Source organism: Macrosteles quadrilineatus, unplaced genomic scaffold, assembly GCF_028750875.1.
Source record: "Macrosteles quadrilineatus isolate MER2022 unplaced genomic scaffold, UCM_ALF_1.0 Scaffold_3__2_contigs__length_128488019, whole genome shotgun sequence".
Lineage (NCBI taxonomy): Eukaryota > Metazoa > Arthropoda > Insecta > Hemiptera > Cicadellidae > Macrosteles > Macrosteles quadrilineatus.
Window position 1 is genome coordinate 94,098,810 of NW_026542596.1, and position 26,050 is coordinate 94,124,859.

General features: G+C 33.4%; 1 protein-coding gene and 1 long non-coding RNA gene across 2 annotated transcripts; one reads left to right on the forward strand and one right to left on the reverse strand.

The window, feature by feature from the left end:
- Positions 1-1,464: 1,464 nt before the first annotated feature.
- LOC128990721 (uncharacterized) lies at positions 1,465-5,609 on the reverse strand. The gene is made up of 2 exons (XR_008490558.1): positions 5,484-5,609; positions 1,465-1,839 (listed from the first exon to the last, which is right to left on the reverse strand). It is a non-coding gene; the product is annotated as an uncharacterized LOC128990721 (long non-coding RNA).
- A 1,649-nt stretch (positions 5,610-7,258) lies between these two features.
- On the forward strand, positions 7,259-26,020 carry LOC128989378 (uncharacterized). The gene is made up of 8 exons (XM_054411266.1): positions 7,259-7,592; positions 10,414-10,474; positions 11,520-11,666; positions 18,825-19,070; positions 19,556-19,667; positions 20,547-20,776; positions 25,137-25,250; positions 25,929-26,020. Exons 1-8 carry the CDS (start codon positions 7,416-7,418, stop codon positions 26,018-26,020), a joined length of 1,179 nt encoding a protein of 392 aa, XP_054267241.1. The 5' UTR covers positions 7,259-7,415.
- The last annotated feature ends 30 nt before the right edge of the window (positions 26,021-26,050 follow it).

The following is a 26,050-nucleotide window of genomic DNA, read 5'->3' on the forward strand; positions in this document are numbered from 1 at the left end:
TTTTATGAAGACAAAATCTCAAGTTGTAGAGAAGCTGAAGCAGTTTCTTGCAGAAGTCAAAGTCACAGGTCATGTAATATGTAAGTTGAGATGTGATGGAGGAGGTGAATTTGACAATGAAAGTATTAGACGAGTCCTTCAAGTGAATGGAATACAACAGTTGATCACAATGCTATACACACCACAACAGAATGGATCTGCAGAGAGAGAAAATCGGACCATAGTTGAATGTGCAAGGTCAATGATGCATGCTCACGGTGATCTGCCTCAAGGCTTGTGGGCCGAATTGATAAACACTGCATCCTATATTTTGAACAGAACTGCTAAGTCATCAGTTGCCGGAAAGACTCCATATGAATTATGGTTTAGAAAAAGACCTGCAATAGAACACTTACGAGTTATCGGGACAGATTGTTTTGTCCATATTCCAAAGCAGAGAAGACGTAAGTTTGACAAGAAAGCGATGAAATGCAAACTTATTGGATATGATGGTAATGATGGATATCGTCTCTGGAATTCATGGAAATGTACTGTCATTCGGTCCAGGGATGTAAAATTTTTGAAAGAGCCTATTAGTGAATCCATAGTAAATAGGCCTATATCTTCAGAAGAAAAAGTCCCCGATGAAGCAAAAGATGAGAACTGTTCAGCCCCTGTAGTAGAAAATGTCCCCATTCTCTTTCCTGAAGATGAATCGGAAGAAGATAAATTGACAGACGAGGAAGCAGAACAACATGAAGAAAACGTTGAGCAAACTCGCCAACTCCGAGATAGAGCTATGGTAAGGCAGCCCATTCGTTTTGAAGATTTTGCGATGAATGCCGTTATGGGGAACGCACATTATGAACCAAACACATTGAAAAAAAAAACTTTTTCATTCGAGAACAAGTGACAGCAGGAAACCTTGAAGTGAAGAAAATTGACACAAGTGAACAACTAGCAAGGTTGAAGGTTTCAAGACAGAAAATTGGACTGGCTTAACGTTCTTATGAAGTCTCTAAGGAAGCCTTGAGTAGGGGGAGTGTTGCATATAATAACTATTGGACTATGTTTATTATATTTAGTACTCTTTGACTTCCTTATGAGAATTCAAATGTTTTTGTTTTACATATGGTTTTCTGTTCTTCATTAATTATTCAGTAAATAAGTTTGACCAATTTAGTACATTATAAAAGTTTCTTCCAGTAAAGTATTCTTTTCATTTCATTCTATTTAACTTGTAACAATAGTATTTTATAACATAGAATGCATACAAATAGGCCTACTTTCAAACTGTACCAAAGGTTTTCACTGCATTAGACTAAAAACCTACAACATTCATCCTCTTTTGCATCCATTTATTTAAGTCAATGTAAATTAATTACAGTCTTCATAAATACATTTTACAAAAAATTATAGGTTTAAGGCAGTTTTATGATTCAACCAAGTCATTTTCTGAGGAAAATTAAATGAAGTGCTTGTGAATAATATAATACAAATTTAATTACACATGTTCAGAACATACTATACAATATCACTATAAATTATTTATTTCATTATTATGTACAAAAGAGTCACAAGTCTTCACACTAAAACACAAACCATTCGATTTACTTTAGTTGGGCCTCCTTCTTTTTGAGTTCAATGAGTTCTCGCTCACGCCTTAGTTCGAGTAATTGTGCTCTAATCTTTTCGTTAACTTCTTCCGACTCAGGAGGATAAAGTTCTCTTTTAGTTTTCACAACCCATTCTTCATAAAATTGAGGCTGGTTGAAGTAGTGAAAAGTAGCTAATGGGAAAGCCATGTAAAGCATCATTTTACCAACTTCCATCTTCCAACCCATTCTTCAGTGCTGTCTTCTGAAACAATAAAAGGAGTTCGTATTAAGACAGTTTTATTATAATTGTTTAAGTATTAATGGAACAGTGGGGGATAAGTCATTCACATTAGCATTCACTTTACTTTTGAGATAGAAACCCATTAATTACACAAGTGCATATTTTGAAGAGATTATGAATGCAAGATGAATGAACTACAGCCACGTTTATTATTAGCCACAGAGTGCCACAGTCTAAGAATAAGTTATATCAAAATTCATGTTTCAGGCCCTGAACTAATTTATTGAGACAATAATAGACTTTTACGTACCAATGTCAAATACTCCAAATACAGATCATATCGGATATCAAATATGTCGGATTACGGAACATATTTTTGTTTTTATTTAACAATAGCTAAAACGTGGCTGAAACGCATTGCACAACGTCCAATGATATAAGTCAGTGTCAGGACGTACAAAATAAAATTGTTGAGCTGTTTCATGACTCCTAATATAAAATATTTAACTGTTGCATGACGTCCATATTTTACTATGTCCAAAAGTACAGTAACTGAAATAAACATAGTCTTTCCACAAGCTCTGGACGTCATGAGATTGGTCGTCTAGAACAACACACTTTACACTCTTAATAATGAAGCAGTTGCACTATGTATAAAGCCACTGCCAGTTGCACGATGTCCAATAGCCAGCGCTGTCCCATGACGAGTACCTTAAATAGCATTATGGATACAAACAACATTAGTTCCTACTAAGTCAATGTCAAGCTCAAACAGACCATTCAAATATCTTAATGTCCCAAAATCTGATTTACTTATTTTTAATGTTTTTAGCCCAATATCATTGACAGATGGGGCTAGTTTTGGCATTTGAAACATAAAAAGCTACTTTCATGAGTTCTAACTGGCCGCCTTTCATGAGACTCTACCTCTACCAATAGGCCTAGAACTAATTGGTCTACTGGTTCCACTAATTACTATGCCTGCGAGAGAGAAAAAAGGTTCCTTTCCTTGAATATTTGATTAGGCCTAGTTTAGAGTACCGGTACAGTAGAACCCCGGTTAACCGAATTCGGGTTAACCAAAATGGTTCCATAAAATAATACAGGGCTAAAATATAAGTAGGCTAATACAAATGCTTTAGTAACTTCAGTTGTTTAGTTTAAAGTTTTTTCTAACCCATTGTAACATTTCTGTAGCTAAAATAATTGGTTATCCAAAACGGCTCTCCCCCTTTTAAGTTATTTTGGTTAACCGGGGTTCTACTGTACCGTAAGTAATTACTAATTGACAGCTTCAGATCTAGGTTTAAGTAATTTTGCATTATTTATGATTTTAATAAAGGTAGGCCTAATTAGCAATAACAGCGATCAGGAAAGACTTGCGGGTAAGAATTTCCAATCTGTGAACTACAGAAGTGATGTTATAAGGTTGCAGTTTGTCTTGTATGATTTGGTGCAGCTCTTTGTTCGTGTTATTCCACAATTGCTGGATTTTTTAACTCATAATTGAACATATAGACCTAGACCTATGAGTGAAAATTTAAAAACGTACGTTTTCATGTCCCTGGCCTTTTACTTCGTAGATACTGGATTTGTAGTTTATTATTATGTGTTTTAATATTTTTTTGAACGGGGGCAACATGTTACACACATTTATTTGGTTTTAAATAGGTTCTAGGTATTTTTTTTGTATTTTTAAAGTCTCGAAATTCACGACCATCACGTGTCCCTAGGGTACATTTTCCAACTTTCACGCTGTTTTTAGACTAATAATTCATGCCGAAATATATAAAGCCATATTTTTATGTCATCAATGGTTATTAAACTTACAAAAAAGGAGCATATTATAATTTTATTGTCATTACAAACTGACTACCATGACAAAATAAGTCTGTCCCTCGATTTGGCATCACGACCATTTGAGAAAAATTTTCAACTTTGGAGCACGACAGTGGCAAGCCTGGCGTCGATGGAGTCAGTTGGTTTTAGAGACTAGTTCGGGGTGTACGTCAGGATTTAGTGCCGGTCGTTTCGAGTTGAAAGGAGGAATTACAAGATTAATAAGTGTTTTTTTGTAATTTTGGTGTGTCCATGACCGTACGTAGTCATTCGATGAAGTAGACACGGTGTTAATTTTTGTTTATAAGATATTTCAATTGCTAGATTAACCTAGAAGTCCACTTTGTATCCTCGAACATGAGGTGCAGGGCTACCGCCAGAACAGAGCCAAATAACTCGTAATTTCACGACCAAAGTTTCACAACCATCGCGGGTTTTTTCACGACCAATCCAGCCTTATGGATTATAGTGTGTTTGGTCGTGACAATAACTTTAATATAATTGTAAATTGAACAGTTTAGTGCAATTGAAACACATATTTTTATTATAACTAAGAGGATAATTGAAGGATTGTTTAGAAAGATTTAGATTATTCCAGACAATTCACGACCGTACCGCTTGTCCCTGACCATCACGTTTATGATTTCTATCATAAAAATTTCAAAAATTAAATTATCGTCATATTTCAATGTTTTATACACAAAAGAAGCACACCTCTATACAAACATAACGATTTTTCGGGTCTCAGGTAAGTTTTTTCGGAGTTATACAAACTTAAAAAGATTTTATTGGCTTTTTCAATTTTTTGAGTTTTTTTATTTTTTTCTAGAAAGACCAAATATACCAAAAGCTCAGTTACCTTTTTATTGTATAATGGTCATAAAAGTAAATTAGTTTATAGCAAAACATAGTTATAAAAATAACATTAACTATTTTTAATATTCATTTTTAAAACATCCGTTATGGTCGTGACAGGATTTTGTGTTTTTTCCACTAAAGATGCTCTTTTAAAAAGAAACTACCAAACATATTGCGTTACCATGGACATTTTATGAAACTTCAAATGGTAATGAAATAAAAAAATAATAAAAGTTTTGAAAAAAGGGGAAAAAAATTTGCAAAGTGCTTTTCCTGAAAACGTACGTTTTTAAATTTTCACTCCTATACAGGAATTCCTAGCTCTACAATAATGTGTCAATTACAAATCTTCATGTAGGCCCTAAGTTATAGCAGCAAACCTAATAGAACCATAAATAAGTTAGTGTAGTTTTTCCTCGCAGCTTTTCATTTAAGGGGTGCTAAGAAACTTTTGTGACGAAAATATAAGTAAGTACCTACCTAACTTATGTAAAATTATTGTGGATGTAATATCTTGATGCTGCTGTGATTGCATGAGACTTTCATGAAACTCGCCACTTGTGCCGGAGCTGACAACATTGCTGTGATTTTAATATAAGTAAAACGGTTCTTATCAGTCAATTATTAGTAATAGAAATGAGTTAAAAAGTATGTAACTTAATGGTGAAAATTGTTTTTTTTATACAGTAAGTTACCTATACATTATGCAATTGTAGAGACAGTTTTTTAAAAATTGTACTTGTGAGTTGAGATTTGGAGATCATGTTGTAAAACTCTGGACAAAATCAAAAGTACTGTAAACAAAAAAATATAGTTTTTAGGTTGTTGGTGTAAACATTGGTTTTAAACGTGTTTTAAATAGTTATTTAATCAAGTAGTGACAGGAATAATATTTTGGAAGGTCCCACTGACAGACCCTAAAATAAATGGTTTTAGTAATAGTTTACATTGCTTACAATATTACTTACTTTGTTTTCAGCAGTTTAGTCTTAGTAAAAAAAACCAACGTCTTGTATCTTCAATGATTATTTATTACAAAGACGGTTTATGTTTTACAACATCATAACCTTAAAAAATAAAAATTATTTGACAAAGCGAAAGCAGAAAGCACGAATGCATAGAGAAACAGCTGTGTTCACCCTCTTTGTCATTTTTCGTCTGATTTTACTCACGTTTGCTACAGGTTCGGAGAAAACAGCTGAAACACTATCTTCGCTGAATTTAGAATTCACAGTTTTTTTTATAAAAAGTTAAATCATATTAATTTATTATTGGTGGTTTTATTAAAGCATCGATTAATCAATTATACTCTCTTCTCTTACATCTGTGCTCTTACAGGCTGAGAGTATATAAGTGCTCTAGTGCTTATAAAAGTAACTAGCTGGCCCGACAGACGTCGTCCTGTCATAATGTGGTTTTATGTCAAATGCTCATTCGTTTCAAGATGAGCTCGTTCGCATGGCTCAATCACGTCCTGGTTGAAGTTCTTTCGCTACGCTCACTCACCTTTAGGTTGGAGCTCGTTCGCTACGCTAACTCGCCTCCAGTTGAAGTTCGTTCGCTACGCTCACTCACCTTTTAGTTGCAAATTAGCTGTTGTCATAAATTTAAACAAGTTTATAGTACTGCACCCTGTTGGTAAACCTATTAACTTTTTTTAACTATTTTTGATGGTTTAGACCCAGCACCCAGCTGTCTTTGTGAAATGAACACAAGGTTTCTTTTAAAAATAACAATGCATCTTGAAGAAAGTTTGTTTTGCCTACACACTCCTGTAGATGATAACTAATGTATGCATTAATTAGTAACATAGACTAAGGGAGTATGTTTTATCTATGTTAGTAATTAAATACAAATTGAACTGATTGCAGCTTAGAAAAAAAAAAGTCTCTCCTGCGAAAGTAATTTCTTCCATTTGTTTTGATTTTCTGTTTATATTGAGTTGTTTTTGTCACCAGCATGGCAACTCGTAACTCCATGTTATTTTTTTTATCTTAATTTCATTTTTGTGCTTAATTTTTACGCAGAGGATACGCGTCCGGTAACCGGACGTGGATTAGGCGTCCGGCAGTTACTGTCATAACCTAACCTAACCAACCAAACTTGCTGATAATTAAAAAATCAAATGAAGGTTCAATTCTCTTCATAACATAAAATTATAAATGCCAAAAATTCTAACAAAAGATATACAGTTAAGAAGAAATTACATTCAAAGCAAAATCTGTGACAAAAAGTTAAAGGACCCGATGGATTTCGAACCAGGGACCTTTAGGATATCAGCCGAGCACTCTATCCACTACACCACGAACAACGCTGACCGATTATCGTATCGTTGTGGTAATGGCGTTCCGGGACCCCACAACCCGGTGACGTCACTACCGGACGTCTAATCCACGTCTGGTTACCGGACGCGTATCCTCTGTGTATTTTTTAGTCTATTTTAATTTATGAAAGGATTCTGCACATAAACAGGAAAGTACCTATTCCAAAAGTATGCGTGGATTTTCCTTGCGATACACACGAGCTGATAAAAAATGTTTTAAAGAAACATGCTTGCCTAAATTAATATTATACAGTTGTCAATACGTATTACAAATTTTGAGCATAAAGAATACTCTATGCATTGCAGCTGATTCCAATAAAAACAAAAGAACAATACAGAATATCTTTTTCTTGTTTGTGAAGTACGCATCGTCTGCTCCTGCTAATTATCTTTTTTGTCTATTGAGAATGAAGAGTGATCTTCTACTTTATCATTATCTTTACAAATATGTGAATTACTACTCTTGAATTATGAATGCTTCTCTTTATAAACTATTCTACACTTCAGTTTTATTCTGACTCCTTATTCGTCAGTCTTATCTTACTTTAAATTCACTGTGAAATGATATGTGCCAAATATGTGCTGTTCTAAAACCTTCAATGTGGGAGTCCTGAAATCGTTCTGGGTTGAAATTATTTTATGTACAATTTTAGTGTCAACTTGTTTTGAGAGTATATTCTGCAATGAATTTGAAAACAACTTATTTTTGGAACCCTATATGTGTGAAAACCACAGCTCTTCATGTGCACATCAGGTACCTAACTTAGTTCCTTTGGGCCACTAATATAAGACTTCATAGGCATACTCATCTCAAGATAGGCTTAACTTAGTTCAAAATTAATTTAGCTCCCTAATAAGTGTTCTTCTTTTCTAACTAATGTATTTATTTGCATCAAGATTCAATTTAATGCTATTTAGGCCTATGTTTCAAAATATGTTGAATTTAAATGGAAAAGTAATCAAGAGAAATGATATTTAACTTACTCAGTAGGTCAAAATGATTGTGCTGTTAAATATGCCTTGTATATTAGGCCCACAAAGGTAAGATAGCCTAGTTATTAGATTTATTATACGGACAGGAAATCAATGGTACCGTAACCAAGAAAAGTAATTAGTAGAAAAGTAAGTTAATGAGTTATGGGTAACTTAACCGTAATAAGAGAGATAAGTTTCACAATCGAATAACTTAACTTGAATCTCAACAGCTGTTGTTTTCTCTCTTTCGACCTTAAGCCAATATACAGTGGCATCTTATGAACTCAACAGCCACTTCTCTTTACCTTTTACCTGAATACTCATCATCAAGTGTTTGAATTTTGGGTATTGCTGTAGTTGCGTAGGGAATCGTTCTTTGTGTAGCCTATGTACATCACTGGTAACACGTAACACGTAATTTTTCTTGTAAAACCCTTCAAATTGTGAACATTAAACTGTACATTATTTAACAAAACATGAAAATGATTTAACGTACAGCTACCAATTCATATGTCTGCTTGCCTATTTTAAATTAGTCTATTTCAAAGTAGGGAGGCCTATCGATGGAAGAAAGGGTAGGGATGAAAAACTGCCTAATAGAATCTCCAGTCTATAGATCTCCAGAAAAATTCCAAAATACTTAAGTTCTGTGTGCTTTCACGGCTGCTTTTTTTAGAATCCATGGTGGTGGTTTTTGGCCACAACATCAGTTTGGATAACCGCAGACGCGGTTGATGCTGAAAACCACAGTATGGATTAAAAAAGAAGTTACACAATTGCATACAATATTTATAAAATGCAACTTCCAATTTCTTTTAAATGTAACTACTATGTTAATCTAAAATGTAAATAGTATGTTTTCATCTAATTAAAATTAAAAGCAAATAGACAAAATACCCAACTTATGGATACAAACGACATTATTTCCTCCCAAGTCAATGTCAAGCTCAAACAGACCATCCAAATATCTTAATGTCCCAAAATCTGATTTCATGTCAAGTTGTTCAAAGGAAATTGTAATTATGTACTGACAAAATATCTTAACCACATCTCAAACCGGGTCGCCGAAATTTTATACCCCTGGAATTTTACCCCCTGGGCAAAGCTGACGTAGTATGATGACGTAGTAACCTGAGTGGCCAAAAGTTTAGTCGTGGCCGGAATTTCACCCCCGCGGATTTGGAAGTCTAATGAAAATAGTCAGAGCGTGATTAATATGATTAGTAATAAAAACCGGAATTTTACCCCCTGTCCATATAACTAGCGTTTAGACAACTGAAGATGTAGGCTACGGGCCGGAATTTTACCCCCGGAATTTTACCCACTGGCTGGTTTTAGAAATTGAATGATTGATTTTCTTATTTCTGTTATTAATTAATTGTAAACATTTCATTATTTAGTACCCTACCTTTATTTATTTATTTTTGTAATCTCAACTAAGTAAACAGAATTCGCTGGTTTATTTTGATCATATTAACCAACAGTTGGCTTCAAAGATCAAATCCTAATACTCGAATCTCAAAATTAAAATTAATAACCTGTTTGATTAGTTAATGTTACAAATAAATTAAGATAGGCTACTTAATAATAAAATGTTTACTGTTAAAATTAAACTGAATGAAGATAATTAATCATTCTCACTAATTTATATATGGCCAGGGGGTAAAATTCCGGTGGTAAAAATCCGGGGGGTAAAATTCCGGGGGGTAAAAATCCGGGAGTAAAAATCCAGGGGTAAAAATCTGGGGGGTAAAATTCTGGGATAAAAATCCGGGCCGTACATTCTAGGTTTTTATAATTTGATGTGTTCTGATTAAATTCACAACCGTGAAAATATATGTTTAATTCCGCGTTTAATCTATCGAGCTGATGACGCGAAACTCAAAAGTTCACTTGTGACGTCACGTTTGCCCAGGGGGTGAAATTCCAGGGGGATAAAAATCCGCTACCCCCTCAAACCTTCAAGCATAAATAAAAAAAATCTATTTGAAATATAACCCCCTGTCTAAATTGTTCTGCTTAAAGTTTCATAAAAACTATTCGCAGTTTTAAAACTTTCTTGCTTATTCAAATAGCATTCTAGGTTGGATTTCTTTATACTAGGCCGACAACTTTTCCCCTGGCCCTAAACTATTTTAATTTTCATAGTTTTACTGGGAAATTCTCTCAAAGTTTTTTGGCCCCAGTTCAAACAGAATTACTGCAATCAAAAGATACTGGCTGTTTATAAAGTTTGATTTGGATTAAGTAGGTTAAGTAGGCGTTGCTCTTCAACCTCTGCCTACCATACAAAAACCAAGTATGTGAATGGATATCTTAAATTTTGTTTATGCTATTCCACATGGAAAGAAAGATAGATGTGATCAATTTAAAACTTAATGGTGGTGCATAATAACTGGAATACATTTATTAGAATACATTGACGTAAATTAACTTACATCTTTGTTGTTGTTTATGATTCTATTAAGAAATTAAGCAAATCACTTGCTTCGTGAGAGTAGTAGCCTATCTGGTAACATGCATTGTGTTTTGTTTCATTGTATTGTAATAATCTCTTAACTTGAGAAAGATAAATTTCACGAAAAGAAACATGTTTTCAGGTAGCATCAAATGACTCTGATGATTTCTGCAGGATCACTTACTTTCCTAGAGATTCTGAAGGTAAATTAACATTACTTTTGTCAGTTTCATCTTAAATTTTTTTTGTTTTATATTAGTAGGTAGCTAACTTGATTGCTTTTAAACATCCACGCTTAACAAAATATTATTTCTTTAAAATGACATAACTACAGGACTTTAGTACTAGCCTGGTCCCCGGATTGGGCTAGACTTCCGCAGAGAACCTACGGTATATTGATGAATAATGATATATATATCAAAACTTGCTTGGTTGGATATAATATCAATTAGGCCTAGGCCTATATAATTTTTTTCTACTGTAACCATCAATTTCAAAATTGGTTTGTTTACGTTTTGATTAATATTTAATAAAAAAATTATTAATATAAAAACATAAACACAATTTATTATATGAAAAGTAACAAAACAAGCAATAACCAAAACATAAAGTAATAATAAAAATATTAAGAAATATGAACTAAAAACCTAAAAACCATTTCTTCAATTTTTAATCTTAAATTTTTAAGTGGAAACTAAGGAATAAAAAGCTTTGTTAATGTGGTTTTTATTTATATCATCATAATATTAAAATCATTGCGATATTAATATTGAACCAGATAAATATCGATACCGTATATTTTGATATTTATCGTTATTCATCAGATAATATAGGTTCTCTGCGGGAATGTAGATTACCCGGGATTGTTTTAGAGCACCTTTAAAAAAAAGAAGTGCCACAGAATGTATTTTTTTCCAAAACCGGTTTCTGATTTAGGATTTTACTTGTCAACTAAACTTTTTTAGAATTTGAACTTGAACAACAAACAAGTTAGGCTATGACCAAACATGCAACTTTTTGCAAAACCCGCAAGACAATAGGTTTTAGATTGCTATGTATTCATGTTCGTCAACCACCTTTTCCAAATAAGTAGGCCTACCTAAGACACTTTTTTGCATGTTTTATCGAGTTTCATTCATTTTTGCTTAAATAAACTTATATTTTAGAACAGACATTAATTGTTGTTTAAAGCATGATACAACCTAACTGTATGAAACAGTTTTACTAACAACTGTCTTATTGTTTCAGCTTGTCAGTCTTCTGCCTTCAAAGGGGACAATGATATGGCAGAAGAGATCGGAGACATGAAAATCATATCTTACCTGATTACCGACACTGAAGATGGTCTTCCCATTACTGCATTTAACATTTCATTTACCAAAATAAAATGGTCAAGTAAGTCTAGCTAGGTCTAAGAAATATGGAATGTTTTAGAATGTATCTTTAGATCAGAAAAGTTAAGTATAAGTATTCTTCACTGGAAGTTACTACATACTTTTTACTCATTTTTGTGGCTACCCCTGAACTGGTAAGACTAATATTGTAGTGGTTTATTTACCCTTTATTTTTGTTCGAACCTCAGAATAGTTGTAAACTGTAACCAAGGTTTCGACGCTGGTTGCGTCATGATCTCATTGATATAATTGTTGAGAAAATTCTCAAAAAAACCCTGAAGTTGGTTCGTTGCCATCTTTGGATGATAGTAACGGAACATCATCATCGTCTTCGACGATTGCGGAAACATTTTGACAGTACATGCGGTAAAAAAATATGCCTGAGGGGGGTTGGTCTCCCGCCTTCGTCCCGCCCCCCCTTGATCCTCTACTTGAATTCCAGAGATATCGGCTTCAATGGTGGAGATTCTACTGAGATCTACGTTAATGAATGTTTGACCAGAGAACGCCGAAAACTATTGAAGGCAGCTAAAGAAGTGAAGAAGAATAAAGAATATAAGTATTTGTGGGTGCGGAATGGGCGAATCTTCATGCGGAAGACTGACAATACTCGCTACGTGATCGTCGATACCAAAGCTGACCTAGATAAACATGCCAGACTCCTTAACTCATGCGGCTCCTCGTCAGGCTCCTTTAGTTACGTTTCAGTTGTTGTGAATTCCTTTGCTATGGTTCACTATCAGTTTGAATACTTTTATGGTTTTACTAATTTTCTCAGATGGGATATATTTTTGGTTAAGGCATCAATGGGTGTTACTTTGTTTTCATTCTTCGATGTTAAGTAGTAGTACAGTAAACAGTGAAAGAAATGGGTATTGTGGTGTCATAAATAGCCGTAATAAATGTTTACAAATAGCTCATATGAATGTAGAAAATTTAAGTGTACACAAAGAATCCTTTTTCTCGATTGTAAATAACCATAAATTAGATATTATTGCTATATCTGAAACATTTTTGAAACCAGCTGTATCTTCGTTACCTTATAATTTAGAGGGATATAATTTTGTTAGAAATGATCGTGAAGGTAAAGAAGGGGGTGGAGTAGCTGTGTACATTAATACTTCGTTTAGTTTTAAAGTAATATCGTCCTCTCAACCCATGTATAGTAAAAAGCCAGAATATTTGATACTAGAGATTAATCATGGTTGGAAATTGTTGTTAGTTGTTGTATATAGACCTCCAAAGGCTGGTCAGCTTAATGAAATGTTTGACATAATAGCTAATTTAATACCATTGTATATGAATATCATGATATTAGGAGATTTCAACATTGATCTTAGTTCTGATAGACAATTTCATGACAAAACTCAGTTACAAAGACTAGTGAACATGTTAAACTTTAATATATTGCCTTTTCAACCAACTTATCATCTACCTCAGTCTGATACGTGGCTTGATCTGATTATTTGTAACGATGTAGGTAAAGTTAAAGATTATGGTCAGAAGGCCGCACCTGGTGTATCTTATCATGATATGATCTATGTAGCTATTGATTTAAAGGTAACTTTGGATAGTAAATGTTATAAGGTAATCCGAGATTTTAAAAATATTGATATAGATAGTCTTAGAGGTGAATGTAGAGAGATAGATTGGTTTGCGTTGTACCAAAATGATGTTTTAGACAATAAGGTTTCATGTTTTAATAGTAAAATTAATCAAATTTTTGATAAATATGTCCCACAAAGAAAAATATATCAGCGAAGACGTGCGTGCCCTTGGGTAAATAGTGATATAAAAGAACTTATGAAAGAAAGGGATGTATTGTATAAAAAGTATTTAAGGTCAAAAAATGTAAACATTTGGGAAAGCTATAGATTATTAAGGAATAGAATTAAGCGTATGATTAGAGATGAACGCAATAGACATTTAAATTCAATTCTTAGTCCTGATAAGACCAACAAGCAAATTTGGACAGCCCTAAAGACACATGGAACTGGTAAACAAGCTAATATTGTACAGGATCCAGTCGTAAACTTAGACGGTTTGAATACCTATTTTTGCGGGATTGAGAATCGAGTCAATAATAATCTTATCAATGAGTATACCACTCAATGGAGGGCAGATAGGGAATCTTTTGTTTTTGATAATATTACTGTAGATCAAATTTCACATGCTCTTAATCAGATATCATCGAATGCCGTTGGATCCGATGGCATTCATGTTAGATTTATAAAGTTGATATTTGATGATATTAAACATGTAGTGTGTCATATTTTCAATTACTCAATTTCTTGTTGTGTTTATCCTAGTGAGTGGAAAAAAGCTTTAATTGTGCCTTTGCCTAAAAATAAGAATCCGTTGCTATGTAAAGATTATCGTCCAATCAATATTTTATGTGTATTAGGAAAACTGTTGGACAAATTAGTGTACTCACAAATAAGAGATTTTGTAGATCGTAATAATATTATGTCTAGATACCAATCAGGTTACCGAAAGTTCTATAGTACCCAAACGGCTCTTATTAAAGTGACCGATGATATGAGAAAAGCAATAGATTGTAGACGTGTAACTGTACTTACGCTTTTAGATTTCAGTCGTGCTTTCGACTGTGTTAACCACGATTTGTTGTTGGCTATTTTAAAGTCATATAATTTTAATGTTAACTCAGTTAAATGGTTTGAATCCTATTTATCTAATAGATTGCAACAGATTAAAACTTGTAGTGGAAATGTATCACAGTGGATGTTGAACTCTGTAGGGGTTCCACAAGGTTCTACATTGTCTGCTTTGTTATTTAGTTTATATATAAACAGAATTAGTGATAATATAATGTTTTGCCAAACTATGCTATATGCAGATGATATGCAGTTGTACATACATTGTGAGCTAACTAAGATTAACGAATCTGTAAATAAGCTTAATGCTGATTTAGAAACTATTAACATGTGGTGTAGAGACCATGGTTTGAACTTGAATGTAGGTAAGTGTAAGTCAATGATTGTAGGAAATCAGAGGTTACTAAATTCAATTATATTAGAAAATATATCTCCTATTAAGATAAGCAATCAAGATTTAAGATTGGAGTCCGAAGTGGTTAATTTAGGTTTAAGAATATGCAGTAACCTATCATGGAGTAGCCAAGTAAATCATGTTGTTAAGACTATTTATAAACATCTGTACCAGTTTAGACGACTCAGGTTTCAACCCTCCTTTGATATAAGAAAAAAACTGATTTCTACTCTTGTATTCCCTGTGATTGATTATGCTATTGTGTCATACTGTGATATTAATAATGAACTAACTAATGAGTTACAAAAGGCACAGAACGCTTGTATTCGGTACATATTTAGAATGAGGTATGACGAACACGTTACACCTTTTTATAAGAGATTGGGTTGGCTCAAAGTAAAAGAAAGAAGAGAGTTAAGAGTTTTGAGTTTAGCATTTAAAATAATTAAATACTCTAAGCCTGAATACTTAAATGAATACTATCGAACATTGCATAACGTTCATCAAAGGACGACTAGATTTGGACAGGAAATCTTACAATTTCCCATTCATAGGACTCAAACATACACAAATTCATTTGTTGTGACGTCAATAAGACTTTTGAATGGACTAGACAATAGTATTAAAAGTTTAGAATCAGAAAACAGTTTTACAAAAAAGGTAAAAATGTTAATGCTGAATCGATACTAGTTAAGAACAAAACAATCTGTAAAGTAGAACATTAACTGAAACGATATTTTCTTTTTATTAAGTGTTGTATTATTTAGAAAGTAAAGGGAAGAATACTTTAATTTTATTTTTAAATAAGAATATAGTATAATATGTTATATTTGTGTTTTCTATAAATAGTGGTTAAACCTAAACAGTTTGTAATTAGAAAAAAACATTGTAAAATTGTGGAGCCTGTCCTGGCGGAAGAGTGGACCTTCGGTCTAAGCCAGGGCAGGATAAATAAATAAATTATCAAATTATCAAATTACTGGTCGACGATGTAAGTGCCTAGTGGAGGTGAAAGTTGACGGGATATTGGGTCCTTTATGAGTTGTACCGCTAATCCAGTAGGCTTTGCAACTTTTGATTTATCCTTTGTCTGTTGTCTGTATCCACTGATAACTTGTTTGGTATAGTACTGTTAATAATAATTTAGTCTTTGGTCCGAAAGAACGCCCAGAACTGTTTTGCGTACATTAATTCAGGCTAGTCTTAGAGTGTTGTTTGTAGCATTATCACATAGATGAAATCCATTAGTGATTGGTGGGATTTGAACCCGGGACCTCGGGCACTGAAACCCGACGCTCTACCTCTAGACCAGCTCCCTGTTTTTATATAATAAGATAAATAAACAAACCTAAAAAAAGACTTGGTAGTTGAATCAGTATAAAAACAACACTCAAAAGGTTGAGTCACTATTTTGGAATTTCACACCTCCTCATTATATTCCTAGTTTATAAATGTTCAAAAAACCATGGTTATTAAATTATGAGTAATTGAGTCAATTTAATGCCACCTCACTACAACCAATGCCACTACAACCAGATCTACATTGCAGCGGATTTCAATGTTGATATTTTAAGAACCTGTAACTTACCGAACCATAGAAATTTGTTCTTAGATTTAATTAGTATGTATGGTTTTAATGCAAACTTTTGTTCTCCGACTAGGATTACTCAAAAGTCAGTCACGTGTATTGATAACATTTTAACTAGTGATTTTTTAGAATTGAATTCCCAAATTAAGAGATCCAAAATGAATATGGAATTAGGTGTCTCAGACCATAGGGCTCTTTTTATAGATATTTCAAATAGTAATGCCAAACTGCATAAAAGAATAAGTAAGAAGAGATTATTTTCAAATAAAAATAAGTTAATGTTCTACAAATGCATTTCTGAAACTCACTGGAACATAAAGCCATCTCAGGATGCACAGACAAATTTCAATTGTTTCTTCAATCAATTGTTGGTTCATTTTGATCACTGTGCTTTCCACCAAAATTTTTTTCTAGTAGGTTGCATAAGAATACAAGTAAAGGCTGGGTGACTAAAGGTATCATTGTATCAAGTAAACGTAAAAGAGAATTATGTGTAATTTCTAACACTAATAAGGATGTGAATTTTCAAAACTATTACAGAAATTACAGAAAAATATTTAAAGCTGTTTGTGATAGAGCCCGTAAAATGTTGAACTGTAAGGTAATAACCACAGCTGAAAACAGGAGCCAAGCAGTGTGGACTGTTGTCAAGTCTGAACTTGGTGTCTTGAGATCTAAAGATATGGACTTTCCTGATTTGTGTGTCAGAGATAAGCTGATAACTCATGGTCAGGCTATTTCCAACTTTCTCAATGTAAAGTTTGCAAACACCTCTAAGGATATTAACTGCATACCTTGTTTGGATACTGCATCCAAGTTAGTAAATAATTTTATGATTAATCAAAGAAATAATTTCAAATTCAGACATGTATCTGTATCAGAAATTAAAACTACGATTAAAAAATTAAAAAATAAAAAATCTGTAGGATGGGATGGGATTTCAGTTGAAATAATAAAAAATATTATGAACTTTATAGCGGAGCCACTGTGTCTGATTTTAAATCAATGTTTTGATGAAGGAATTTTTCCATACCAATTAAAAAATGCTGAACTGAAACCACTTTTCAAAAAAGGTTCAGTAGAAAACCCAGAAAACTATCGTCCGGTGTCAATTTTACCATCTCTATCTAAAATTTTTGAAAAAATAGCATATGAACAAATGTACTCTTTTTTTGAAAACAATGATCTGTTTACAGATAATCAATTTGGCTTTAGATTGGAAAAAAACACAATATCAGCTGTCTCTGATTTCATAGATCGAGTGTCGGAGGGCTTGGATGAATCTCAGAGTACTGCAGCAGTGTTCTGCGATCTTTCCAAGGCGTTCGATTGTGTGAACCATAATGTATTAAGCAATAAACTTAAATATTATAACTTCTCTGATCTGGCGCTGTCTTGGATACAATCTTATTTAAGAAACAGGCAACAAAGAACTGTCATTAAGAAAAATGGTAGAAATTTCATTTCAAAATGGCAAACCATCAATTGTGGTGTACCCCAAGGATCAATTTTAGGTCCCTTGTTATTTTTAATATTCATTAACGATGTACCTAACAATGTATCATCAAACCTAATATTATATGCTGATGACACTACAGCCATAGTAAAAGCAAAAGATGTACATTCTCTTAGATTAGAACTTGATCAATCAATTGTAGACTTAACTAACTGGTTTGCGGCAAATGGTTTAAAACTTAATAATGCTAAAACACATATTATGCAATTCCAAACACTACAAAATAAGCAAAACATAATTTTTGAATTACCGTACAAAAATGATATTTTAGCTTTTGTTGAACAAATATTGATAAAAATTTGACATGGAAACTTCACATTGAAATACTAGCTAAAAGATTACATACAGCTTGTTTCCAGATGTATGTTTTAAGAAACATAATTGATTCTAAAACAAAGCTGATAGTTTATTATGCAATATTTTTTTCCATTATGCAATATGGTATTGAGTTATGGGGCTCAACATCATATGCCTCAACAATTTTTAAGGTACAAAAGAAGTTTTTAAGAATCTTATCATTTACACACAAAAAAAGTCATGTAAACCGCTTTTTTAAACATATGGAATTTTAACAATGCCTTCACTTTACATTTATAAAATTCTGGTATACTTTAAGAGTAATCCACAATTATTTATAAAAAATCAATTTATTCATCACTACCCAACACGTTCAAAAAATAATTTGCAGTATCCAAGACATCGGCTATGTGTTTACGAAAGATCACCGTACTATATGAGTCTGAGGCTTTACAACGGTTTACCTGCTCATTTTAAAAACATCAATAATATTATAAAGTTTAAGAAAGAATTCAAATTATTCCTTATAAAAAAGAAATACTATACAATAGAAGAGTATTTAAATGATTGTTTTTAAAAAAGTGACTAGTTTAATTTTAATTTTAATTCTTAGATTTAGTTTTTCATTTTTGTTAGCTAAGAAATGACAATGTCATCTGTTTCACCAGCTTTGCTGGAAATGTGAAATGTTTTATGACAATAAAGTGATATTATTATTATTATTATTATTAATGCACTTTTCCTTACAGAAGCCAGGATAAGATTCGTGAGAAAGTCGATGGGAAGGGATGAGCTGGCTCCGCTACCAGAGGCTTGTCGTGAGTTTGAGATGCCGAGTCGGCATGCAGACGACGCAGTGCTCTACTTCGACTGTCTTTGGTCTGACAGATCGTACGAAGGACAAATCTACCAGTTCCAGTACATTGCCACTCCTTGGTTTGGAAACCCCCAAGCTTTCAACTATGCGTTTTTCGTCCCTAATGGACGACGGAGAAGTAAGTAGTTGTATATATAGTATGTATTTTTATGTGTGTTCTATATCATTTTCTCCAACTTAATGCCTAAAAAAACTGCGTCATCTTTTGAAGTTGTTTTTATGTAGCGGTGAACTATAAAGTCTTATAGATGACAAGCAAAATAACCAGTTTGTACCCAAGGACTTTCAGAAGAAACCTTCAGGTTAGGCTAAACTATTTGTAAAGCCGTGTTTGACGTAAGGCCAGTACAGACAAGTAAGTAGGTTACCTACCTTTGTTAGGCCTACCTGAGGCAGGTGACTCGCTCGCCTACTGGTTTCTTGTAAACGCAGCTTTACAGCTAAGGTATTGGAATATCACATTGGCTTTATCAACAGCTGTTTTGTTCCTACGGCTATTTTAATTTATCTACGAGTTAGTGATTCAAGTTATAAGGGCTAAGTAAAAGCAAGAATTCCTTACATTATTTGAGGTAAGACTAAGACTACCCAATTATGTTGCAGTGCCTACAGTTCACATGGCCGACTACCAACTGTTCATGGTGGTTGATGTTTCTGCTCTTCCGGTCATACGATTGCGAATTCAAGTCGCTCCTCCACATTACAATATAACTAGGTAAATACATTCTTTTAAACATTGTGTAATTGATCATAACCTCTGTTTAAACGCCATTACTAAATAATAAATGATCAAAATCTAAACAACTGGAAGGTTTGTTTTTGGTAATTCTGAAAGTGTTTTTGACATTATGCCGTGCTGGCTTGCTTTATTATCTGTATGTTTTAAGATTCTTGAGGAGGACCACCAACTGGCGATAACAGCACCAGTGGCGACATTTTTACTGAAGTCTTTTGCTTACACTAAAACTATTCCATATAATGTGGGTTTTATGTGCCCACAGTGTAGTCACTTTCTGCATTTTCATGCGTTTTATGGATCAATTTTTTTTTAATTTGTTGACTCAATGATTTTTATAGTCGAAGTTGCTAAAGTAGTTAAAAAAGCGGAAGAAAAAAGTTAAATCAAAGCTTTGCAGAGGCCGATGTTTTTAGAATGAATCGTGATACTAAAACTGTCAAGAATGTTACATTGTTAACTTTTAATGGAGCACAGTATATTCCTGACCTACCACGATGATGAGTGGCTAAGTGACCGTGGATATAAAATCATGGATAATGCAAACCTAACCTAAAATTCCTGTGAAACAACTAAGATTGACTTTGAACCTATAGTCAATACTTAATAACAGGTTTAGGTAATAATGAAACGTTTTAAATGCAAGAGATAATTACCTTTTAACTTTGTTTCACACACTTCAAACAAACAATACTGAGGTAAACAATGCCAACTTTATATTCTGCCTGGAAGATGATGGGCCCTTACGTTAAAACCTTGGTTGTCATAACGTACATTTAACTTGCACAATATATTTATTTTTTTGTGTGGTTAATTCTTTCGGGATGGGAGTCCACTATATGTTTGTATTTGTTGCAGGTACCGTGTCCACTTGTGGCGCAGTTCCCGCCAGCCCGACGGCAACTCCTGGGTCGTCCACTCAGAGATTCTAACCACTCCTCCCAACACCCCCGTGGACACCGTGCTCACCGTAGAGTATGACTCTGAGTACAAACCGGGAGTGTACAACTTTACAGCTCTGCCCCTGCACTCCCATTGCACCGAGCACAACCCTTGCACTTTGTCTAGGGCACCCGAGGTGCTGATAGGTATGTGACCGAATGTTGTGCAGCTTGTGGTGTGGTTTTTAAGGTTTTCCCCCCAGAAAGTATGGAGACTTACACGTATACACTTCACATACACATACACCTTCCGACCGTTTACCACCTATTTTAGCGAATTTCCCTATAGGGAAGTAGCTATTAGCGAATTTCCCTATAGGGAAGTAGCTATTACCGTAGGTGGCACGGAAAGACCTAGACCCGGGACCGATTTACTTTTTCATTTTGATGTCCCCAGAGGCCAAAAACACCATTCGTTCAAAATTTTATATATGTATATATATAGACTTATATATATATATATATATATATATATATATATATATAAAAGCATTATTAAAAACTAAGTACCCTTTTTTAAATTCATTTTATTTAACAACGACTAGTTTCGACGATTATGCCATAGTCATGTTGTTTTTATATCTAACAAATACAATAAACATTTTATCTAAATAATAAATACAATCATATGATTTCATAGGTTTTGATGACTAGATTTCTTCTGTTTTAAATGGACTTGTAAATATTCCTATGTCCACTGAAAACTTTAACAAAGAAAAAAATACTATTATATTTGGCAGTGAAAAATGGATACAATCCATCTATAATTGAAAACATGATTAAGAAGAAATTTAAGAGAAAACTTCAAACACAAGGAACTACTTCAGGAACAGAAAACAAAAAGAGAAAAGAATTTATTTGTATACCGTACAATACCAAAATTAATAAAGCCCTAAGAAAAACTTTCAACCGTTCAAATGTAATAATCAGTTATAAAACAAAAAATAATGCTTTTCAAATGATCAATAACAAAATTTCAAAAGAAAATATAGCTAACCAAAATCAAGACAATATAAGAAAATCAGGTATTTATGAAATCAAATGTTCTAATTGTGATAAATCCTACATTGGGCAAACAAGTCGAACTTTCGAAAAACGGTTCAAAGAACATATTCAAGCATTAAGATCAGGAAACCGCACAACAATGAAATCTAATTTTGCAGAACATTTAATACAAACAGACCATGAATACAAAAGCATCCACGAAAATTTAAAAATCCTTGAATATGAAAAAGACAAATCAAAATTACATGTTAAAGAAGATTTTTACATTTACAAAAACTATAAACAACACCCAGAAAATTTACTAAACACAATGAACATCAACAAATGCAATCCAATATTTGAAAAAATCCTACAGTTAAATTAAGAGAGAAAATTATTATATATAGTATAAAGACCATTTAAAACAGAAGAAATCTAGTCATCAAAACCTATGAAATCATATGATTGTATTTATTATTTAGATAAAATGTTTATTGTATTTGTTAGATATAAAAACAACATGACTATGGCATAATCGTCGAAACTAGTCGTTGTTAAATAAAATGAATTTAAAAAAGGGTACTTAGTTTTTAATAATGCTTTTATATATCAAAATAGTAGCCCTAATCACTACAGTTTTCTTAATATATATATATACGTCCGTGAACGCGATAACTTGAGTAATTTTAGTCCGATTTTGATGAAATTTGGTTTAAAGGTGTAAAGCGGGATAAACTTGAATGAGTTCGCGAACCAGCACGATCGGACCATGGGAACGGGGCTTTACGGGGGGTTTTATGGGGTAAAAATTGGTTTTTCTCACTTTTGACCCTCAAAACACAAAATTTTCCGATTTCTCTTTAGACCTTTTTAAAGAACTTAACACGTTCACTGCTAATGACGCACTTGTGCGTCATAAGTATATTAGCAGATATATAATACATGATGTATATAATTACATAATATATTTTAATCCACAATTTATAGTATAAAATTTATTTAATTAAAGATATATTGTCACTCAATTAACATGATCATGTTAATGTTTATGTTTTTTAGCCATTTATAAAAGTATTACATATCATTAGCAGTGAATGTGTTAAAAAAACAAATAATTTAGTATATAAAAGCATTTTTGTTCGATTGTAAGTAACGGAGAAAATTAAAAAATTGTAAATTTAAAATTCCCATGTTATTCTTATGGAGAATATTGTCAAATGTTGTAGTTTGCTTGTTTATGGATATATTATGATCAAACTTGGCAAATTTATTTATTTTGTACTAAGCTATCAATATTTTACTCAAAAACACACTTTATTAGTTTCCTTGTAGCAGCAAACCTAGGTACTTGTTAAACCTAATGTTATTAAAATATATTTAACTGAAAATTAATTCAGACAAATGGAAATTCGCTTAGTCGGCAGGTTTGCTGCGGTGGGGGTATTATAAGTCAGTATAGAATTTCTGTAGTAATGTTAGTAGGGATGGACGAGATTGGATTTTTAGTTCGAGACGAGATTGAGACGGGATTTCCCTTCTCATACATAACCGGAAATGCACGTCTGACATTTTAACCTGATGTTGTAACATTGTAAAATACCTACTGATTTATGACAGATGACTGGTTAACTACAAAAATAATAATAATAGGTAGGAATATTTCAAATTTGTTATAAAAGATGTATAAAAAACCTTATTAAAAATAACTATTACGCATAGGAAACATGGTGATATCAGTTAGGATAGATGGTTCAACATTGAAAAATACAATATTTATCAGTCTGAAACATCAGTTTTACTAGTTAAGTATTAAATTACGATCGTAATACCAAATTTATCAGTCTAAAATTTCAGTCCTACTAGTCAAGTGACAATTTTTCAGTCTTGTGTTATTTTTAGAATGATTTTGGAGCGACTTCGCTATGTTTACAGTAGTAAAACATGTCTTACACTGCTTACACTTAACAAAACTTCTCATCATTTACAATGTCAATACAAAAAATTATAAAACAGTTAAAGCAATATTTACATGTACAACCTAATAATGTTTAATAATGTTTAATAACATTATTTGCATGTAGAATTAATTAAATAAGAACACATTCACAAAGGAAACGTAACAACAACGTGCTAATGTATTGCATTGCATTGACTTTCTGAAAGTGTTTTTAACTGTTTTTTTGTTGTTTTTTATAATCTCTTCTCAAAAAAATCTTGATCAAAATAACATATTGTGCTGTAGAACAAGATTTAGAATTTCCCGAAAATTTCTCAAAATTTTGAGATCTGTCCACCCCTAATTGTTAGTTTACTGTTGTATAAATATACACAAGAACATTCTTTCTTGTTGAATGAGTGTGTGGTAAGAGTTTTAGAAATAACTATGTTGGTGAGAGGTCAGGTTATCAAAGAGACTGAGGTCCAGACCTTGTTTAATGACAGTGTGATTTTCATAGTTCAAATGTTGCAGCCTGTAAGCCTAACCTTGTTTCTAAAACAGTTCTGTTCAGGCTTCTAACACAATACAGTAGAACCCCTCATATCCGACCTCAGAATAACCGACTCCTCGGGATATCTGACCTAGTGTCTGCCGTCTACTTGTTCTGTGGGCGATAACACTGAGCGTGATAGGTTAACCGAAAAGCCGATGGTGGGTGTTGACGTGATCACGGCAGAAAATCGCCACTGTGGCCGATAACGGGTGTTGCCCTGTTGTTGCCGCCGTTGCGAAGACAATTACCGATTTTGGCCGTTCCAACCTTGCCCTGGTCCCGTCATGGTTGGATATGAGGGATCCTACTGTAAAGAGATTCAAAAGCTATTTTAAAGTAGAATTGATTCAAAATTTAATTTGTATCTTATATTCACAATTTCATATGTGTTCTCTGATTAATCACATGTACATGGAAGTAATTAAGGCTGGCTTACTCTTTTAAGTGTATCTCAATTTAGGATATTTATATTTATTATTTTTTTCTTTATTTTTGATGCTCTTAAACCAACCTGGAAAGTGCTACATAAACTTGTAAGTGTTTTGAAAATGTGTACGGCATTGCTGCAACCTTCCTTAACCACTTTATGCAATTTTTACGTCCTTGCGCTTTACTTTTTTGTTGATATCTACCTACAGAGGAAGGATTTGAATACAGCAACTATATGGTAGACTTCCCAAACCACAAGAATTAATTACTGACTGCTGTTCATGCTTGGCACTACAAGCAATATTATTCTCATTGATTGTTAACGGGTACTATGGACAGTACCGAGATGCTGTGCTGATTTCTCGTGAGGCTTGTTCAAATACATTTTTGCTTACTGCCTTAAACAAAAAACATGTGCCTCAGGTAAACAGGGGTTTATTATGAGATTCAAAGTTTCAATTTCAAATCCAGACAAGAATTTTGAACCTGAATATAAGATTTTTTGAATTGTGTCGACTTTGAGAGAGTGTTAAAATAAACCAAATTACAACCATCTTGTCCTCTAAGAATGTGTTTCTCTAAAGTGTAATGGTGTTTGACAGTCGCCAGTCCTGAGATGCCGCTTCTCATCGGCATCGTGGGTACAGTCATCCTCATCCCTGTCTTCCTCACTGCGTACTTCATCTGGAGAAGGTCTTGTGCACAGAAACCAACTGGTAAGTCACAAAAGAAACTTTTATTTCAAATAGCAGAGTAGCAAGTCGCTGCCTTGGGTCCAAAGTCTCCTACTAACTGAGCCACCGACTCACCAAAAAAATAGTGCCTCACATAAAATTATTGAATCCCAGTGCATAGACCTAGTTGCATATATAAGGTCCCAGAATGTAATATGCGCCTCATTGTTCCATATTTTGGACAACAGCGGCTTCCATTACTATTCAAATGTATGCGGAGCTCCTGCATAGCCTACAGCTTGAGCATTTATTTAAGCGCTTAAACAACTCTTCCAACTGAGCCACCGACTCACCATGGGTGGTACGATAGTTGATGTGAGCCACTGAAAGATTGTGCTGATCTAAATTACAAATTTATGTCAAACACATTTTTACCAAGTCAAACTGACAGAACGACTTATTATGAGCAATACAACTGTTATGACCAATCAACTATGTCAGCAACAAAAGATAAGGTAGAAAATATAATTTTATACACTGCCGCATTCTGTGACTGGCTCACACAACTATGTTCTTTTTTAGTACAAATAGGTGACAGCTGGTCCATATAGACGGAGAAGACTACTTTAGTATCCAATAGTTGATGCCAACACTTACTCAAACACTTAAACACATATAAGGGTAGGGAAACACATTTAACCGTTATTACTTTGATTCCAGGTGATGAACCGAGACTGCCCCCCAAAGTATTGCTGATATACAACCACAACTATCCCCAGCACGTAGACGAGATGATAGAATTCCATCATTAACCATTATTACTTTGATTCCAGGTGATGAAC